Genomic DNA, 6,458 nt, shown 5'->3' with positions numbered 1-6,458 from the left:
ACTTTAGTCCTAAATACAAAAATTGTTAACAACTTTTATCCATGTCGGATGTTTTATTTTGAAAAACTTACATTAAATGAGTTATCATTTGTATATTACATTTTAAATATCAACCTTTATTGTGAAAGAATTTGAAACGGATATTTTAAAATGAAAATATTTACAAATGGAGCAACAAGTGACACAAGCAAGAAGCAAAAAACATCAAAATTGAACAAATATAAATGAAAAAGGGGAAGAAAAATCCCTCAGAAAGTGAAACTTAAATAACATAAAACAAATAAGTGCACATTTAAATCACGAAAAAGTCTTCAGGGAGTTAAGGATTTATGAAAAAATTCATATTTTTTTTCAACTATTCTTTCTTTTTTCCTCAAATCTCTCAAATAACTTTAGTCCTAAATACAAAAATTGTTAACAACTTTTATCCATGTCGGATGTTTTATTTTGAAAAACTTACATTAAATAAGTGATCATCTGTATATTACATTCTAAAGATCGGGCCTTTATTATGAAAGAATTTGAAACGGAAATTTTAAAATGAAAATATTTACAAAAAGAGCAAAAAGTGACACAAACAAGAAGCAAAAACATCAAAATTGAACAAAAAATAAACAAAAAAGTAGAAGAAAAATCCCTCAGAAAGTGAAACTTAAATAACATAAAACAATTAAGTGCACATTTAAATCACGAAAAAGTCTTCAGGGAGTTAAGGATTTATGAAAAATATTATGATTCACATTTTTTTCAACTTTTCTTTCTTTTTTTCCCAAATGTCTCAAACAACTTTAGTCCTAAATACAAAAATTGTTAACAACTTTTATCCATGTCGGATGTTTTATTTTGAAAAACTTACATTAAATGAGTTATCATTTGTATATTACATTTTAAATATCAACCTTTATTGTGAAATAATTTGAAACAGAAATTTTAAAATGAAAATATTTACAAATAGAGCAAAAAGTGACACAAGCAAGAAGCAAAAACATCAAAATTGAATAAAAATAAATGAAAAAGGAAAAGAAAAATCGCTCAAAAAGTGAAACTTAAATAACATAAAACAATTAAGTGCACATTTAAATCACGAAAAAGTCTTCAGGGAGTTAAGGATTTATGAAAAATGTTATGATTCATATTTTTTTCAAGTATTCTTTCTTTTTTTCTCAAATTTCTCTAACAACTTTAGTCCTAAATACAAAAATTGTTAACAACTTTTATCCATGTCGGATGTTTTATTTTGAAAAACTTACATTAAATGAGTTATCATCTTTATATTACATTTTAAATATCAACCTTTATTGTGAAATAATTTGAAACAGAAATATTAAAATGAAAATATTTACAAATAGAGCAAAAAGTGACACAAGCAAGAAGCAAAAACATCAAAATTTAACAAAAATAAACAAAAAAGGAGAAGAAAAATCCCTCAGAAAGTGAAACTTAAATAACATAAAACAATTAAGTGCACATTTAAATCACGAAAAGTCTTCAGGGAGTTAAGGATTTATGAAAAATGTTATGATTCACATTTTTTCCAACTTTTCTTTCTTTTTTTCTCAAATCTCTCAAACAACTTTAGTCCTAAATACAAAAATTGTTAACAACTTTTATCCATTTTATTTTGAAAAACTTACATAAAATGAGTTATCATCTGTATATTACATTTTAAAGATCGGAAATTTTAAAATGAAAATATTTCCAAATAGAGTAAAAAGTGACACAAGCAAGAAGCAAAAACATCAAAATTAAACAAAAATAAATGAAAAAGGAAAAGAAAACTGCTAAAAAAGTGAACGTTAAACAACATAGAACAATTACGTGCACATTTTAAGCAGATCTTTTTTCCAACTCTTAAATTGCCTGAATGTTTCACACTCCGCGGAGTGTTGCTGCGGCTGGAACCTGACCAAGCGTGCCTTGCAGGACTAAATGGAAGCGGCAGACGGCGGTGGGCCTGGAACTGCTGGCGGAGGCCGGGAACTACTCGGCCCTGCAGAGGATGTTCCCCTCGCCATATTTCTACCCGCAGAGTCTGATGTCCAACCTGGACCCCGGGGCGGCCCTCTACCTGTACCGGGGCCCCTCCGCGCCCCCGCCCGGGCTCCAGAGGCCCCTGGTGCCGCGCATCCTGCTGCACGGCTTGCAGGGGGGGGGAAGCGAGCCGCCGCCCCCTCCCCCCCTGGCCCCCATGTCAGGTGTGCTCCCCCGGCCCGCCCAGCAGCGGTGAGCGGGGCCGCCCCTACAAAATAAAAGACTTTTATGAAAGAAGACAGCAGCTTTTTCACCTCCTGGACAAAACTCTCCTTTTTTTTTTGGGGGACTTATTTATGTCTTATTTATATTTTTAAGTTATGTATTTATTTGAAGTGGTCATACATGCTGGTGCTCTCTCTCTCTCGGACACGCACTATTTTATTTTTGTACATCGATATTATTAACAATTCAAGTGCATCAGTATGAATCCATGTTTCCCGTGAACTTTGACCCCCCCCCCCCTGTTTAAAATGCTGTAAATAAGAATATTTTACATGAGACTGCAACTTTTCCTTTTGTCTTGATGCACTTGGACATATTAGGCTAGATTAGCCATCAAAGTCTTCAATATGAAATGAAATTCAAACACTTTTTTTTTTTTTTTTTTTTTTAGTCTCTAACTTATATGCCAAATAATTTATTTCAGCTCATCACTGCATTTTTTTTTTTTTTTTTTAATAATTTCATTTTTTTTTATAAAACAGCCTGTTGATTTGCTCTGGATGTATTTAAAAAATGTGCATTTATTTTTCACGTTATTTCATATTTACGAAGCCGTGATGACTTTGATCTATGTTCTCCTATCTTTTGGTGGAAAAAAAAATGTATTATTGCAAATATCAAACTTGTGGAGTGGTTCTCGTTCCTTTATCCGTTCCTCAAGGTCCTTTTTTTCCCCCCATCGTGACAAATATTTACAGTATACAGTAAGGACAGAAAGAGGTTGACTTGATGTACAAAATACTTTTCTAAATGTGGAAATAAAACACTTTGATTTAATGTGTGACTTTACTTATTTAACCTAATATTTTTAATGATAATAATGAAAAAAAAATCCAAACATCATCATTAATGACACCATTAGCTCTTATTTAGAAAAATATATTAAATTTTTATATATATAAAAAAATATATGTATATATTTGTCCACTTTTCAAATATACCAACACTTAAAAATACAATTAAATACAGTAAAAAAAAAAAAAAAAGTAAAAATAAATAAATATGCAAAATGATTGCATTTAGTGGTCAAATGAGCAAATATGAAAAGCAAAAAAAAACTAAAATATTGTAATACTGACAATATAAAACAAACACCTTGTTTAAACTGTTTAAAAAATATTCAAGATACAGTACAAATATGTAAAATCATTGCATTTAATTTTTCAACAAAAGCAAATTATCTAAAAACAAACAAAAAAATCTATTCCATACACTAAATTAAATGCTTAGAATATAAATAATTGCCAGGGTTTTCGAGGGGAAAATCAATATCTATGCAAGATGATTGCATTTAATTAACAAATAATAGCAAATATTTAATGCTAAAAAATAATAATCAATTGCAGTACATATTTAGACTATGAAAATGTACGTTAATCACCAGCTTTTTGCATTTTTAAAATAATGTACTGAATTTGTATGAAAAATTATTGCATTCAATGGTCAACAAGAGCAACTTTTAGAAATAAAAACTATACAATAAATTACAGTTACATGTTAATCTTCATCTATTTAAATTATATATATATATATATATATATATGTATATATATATATATATATATATATATATATACAATCTAGTACATGTAAAATTATTACAGGTATTTATTAACAAAAGCAAACATTTTAAATATAAAAATACAATTAAATTAATTAAATTGAACACTCAGATTATGAAACATTTACATGTTAAATACCTGATTTTTTGTAGAAAAAAAAAATCCCATTTCAAAATATTTGCAAACTGATTGCATTTAATTGTCAACAAATAAGCAGCCTTTAAAAATAAGAATAAAAACTTTACAATGAACTGCAATAAATAAAATACTTTTTTTTTTTACAGGTTAATCACTATCTATTTAAATAATAAAACATATATAGCTATATACAATCTAGTATATGTAAAATTATTGCATGTATTTATTAACAAAAGCAAATATTTTAAATTAAAAAATACAATTATATTCATTAAATTGAACTCTCAGATTATGAAACATTTACATGTGAATTACCTGATTTTTTTGGAAAAAAATATTTCAAAATATTTGAAAAATGATTGCATTTAATTGTCAAAAAAAAGCAGCATTTAAAAGTAAAATCTTTACAATAAATTACAGTAAATAAAATACCTAACCCATACATTTTTACAAGTTAATCACCATCAATTAAAAAAAAAATATATATATATAAAAAAATAATAATAAAAAAATTAAAATAAAAAAATATATGTATACAGATAACATTTAAAAAAGCAAATATTTAAAATAAAAAAAATACAGTTAAATACAGAAAATCAAATACTTAGGTTAGAAAACTTTTACATGTTAATTACTTGATTTAAAAAAAAATCCCATTTCAAAATATTTGCAAAATGATTGCATTTAATTGTCAACAAATAAGCAGCCTTTAAAAAAAAAAAAACTTTACAATGAAGTGCAGTAAATAAAATACTTTTTTGCTGGTTAATCACTATTTATTTAAATAATTTAAAAAATATATATACATATATATATATATATATATATATATATATATATATATATATATATATATATATATATATATACATATATACAGTTTAGTATATGGAAACTTATTGCATGTATTTATTAACAAAAGCTAATCTTTTAAATAAAAAAATACAATTAAATTCATCAAATTGAACACTCAAATTATGAAACATTTACATGTTAATTACCTGATTTTTTGGAGAAAAAAAAAATCCCATTTGAAAATATTTGCAAAATGGTTGCATTTATTCGTCAAAAAAAAAGCAGCATTTTAAAGTAAAATCTTTACAATAAATTACAGTAAATAAAATACTTAACCCATACATTTTTACAGGTTAATTACCATCAATTAAAAAATATATATATAAAAAAATAAAAAATAATAAAAAAATTAAAATAAAATTAAAAAAAATATATACATATAACATTTAAAAAAGCAAATATTTAAAATAAAAAAATACAGTTAAATACAGTAATTTAAATACTTAGGTTAGAAAACATTTACATGTTAATTACTTGATTTAAAAAAAAAATCCCACTTCAAAATATTTGCAAAATGATTACTGGTACATTTAATGCTCCACAAGAAAGAAAATATTAAAAGAAAAATTAAAAATACAATAAGGCGAAATAAAACAAATACTTTGACGAAAAAGTGACATATGTCAAATACAAATATACACATTTTATTCAATATTAACCAAACTTTGCATGTAGCATCTTTAAAAAAAAATTCACATTTTATATTCACAAATGTGTTTTAAACATGGTTGATGTGACGTGTTCTTTTACTTTTGCAATGCCAGAATGTTTGAAAAAATAAAATAAAAGCACATTAAAAGTTTTACATGGAGGCCCAAAGTGCAAAGTTCATCCCATCAGTACCTCAATGAGCAGCAGCAGCGCCACTTGGTTTTTGCGCAAACGAGGCAAGAGATGAAATATTAATGCCATGTGCGCAATTGTTTAAGTGCCCTAAATGATCCCATTTGGAAATGGATTGTTTCCATGCTTGCCTTCCTGGAGGGTGCTGGATGCTCGCTCCTGTTGCAAGCGGGGCCCCAACAGCTGGTGAGCGGCCTTGGAGCTGCCTGCAGGCCGGGGATCAGCGAGGGGACAGCTGGTCAGCGGCACCACGACCCCTCCCTCTCCCTCTCTCTCTCCAACCATCCATCCGTCTACTACCCCCTGCACGCCGGGTGTGTGTGCGTGTGTGTGTGTGTGTTCTTGTATTTCTACCCTCCTTGAGACATCAACGAGGAAAAGTAGCTTCCATATGAGGAGCGGTGAACAAGTTAGGACGAACTCATGGTCCCAAAATGGAAAATCTAATTAAGAATGTCTCATTTGCACCCCTGCTGGTGAAATCTATCAAAATGAGAGTGGTCCCAAAAAGGAGGTATTTTTCAAATTGACTGTGTGTCGGTTTTTAAAGTGATCCCTCTCTGGTCAATATATGAAATAACAAGTGTGTGTAACGAATTTGAAGTGCTCCCCTCTGGCCAACATATGAAATAACAAGTGTGCAAGAAATTTTAAGTGCTCCCCCTCTGGCCAACATGTGAAATAACAAGTTTTTTATTAGAAATTTGAAGTGCTCCCCCTCTGGCCAACATATGAAGTAGCAAGTGTGTGTAACAAATTGAAGTGCTCCCCCTCTGGCCAACATGTGAAATAACAAGTTTTTTA

The 6,458-nt window shown here is 28.6% G+C and overlaps 1 protein-coding gene across 1 annotated transcript in view; it reads left to right on the top strand.

Annotated features, from left to right (window-relative positions):
* LOC133536552 (barH-like 1 homeobox protein) overlaps positions 1-3,191 on the top strand; it is an 8,509-nt gene extending 5,318 nt beyond the window's left edge. Inside the window, exon 2 of the mRNA XM_061877181.1 lies at positions 1,924-3,191. Coding sequence (XP_061733165.1) covers positions 1,924-2,227 — 304 coding nt within the window. The 3' untranslated portion in view covers positions 2,228-3,191. The remainder of the gene's footprint in view (positions 1-1,923) is intronic.
* Positions 3,192-6,458: the final 3,267 nt, after the last annotated feature.

The sequence above is a fragment of the Nerophis ophidion genome, linkage group LG17, assembly GCF_033978795.1.
Source record: "Nerophis ophidion isolate RoL-2023_Sa linkage group LG17, RoL_Noph_v1.0, whole genome shotgun sequence".
Lineage (NCBI taxonomy): Eukaryota > Metazoa > Chordata > Actinopteri > Syngnathiformes > Syngnathidae > Nerophis > Nerophis ophidion.
Note: the sequence above shows the minus strand (reverse complement) of the source record. Positions and strands in the feature narration are given on the sequence as shown.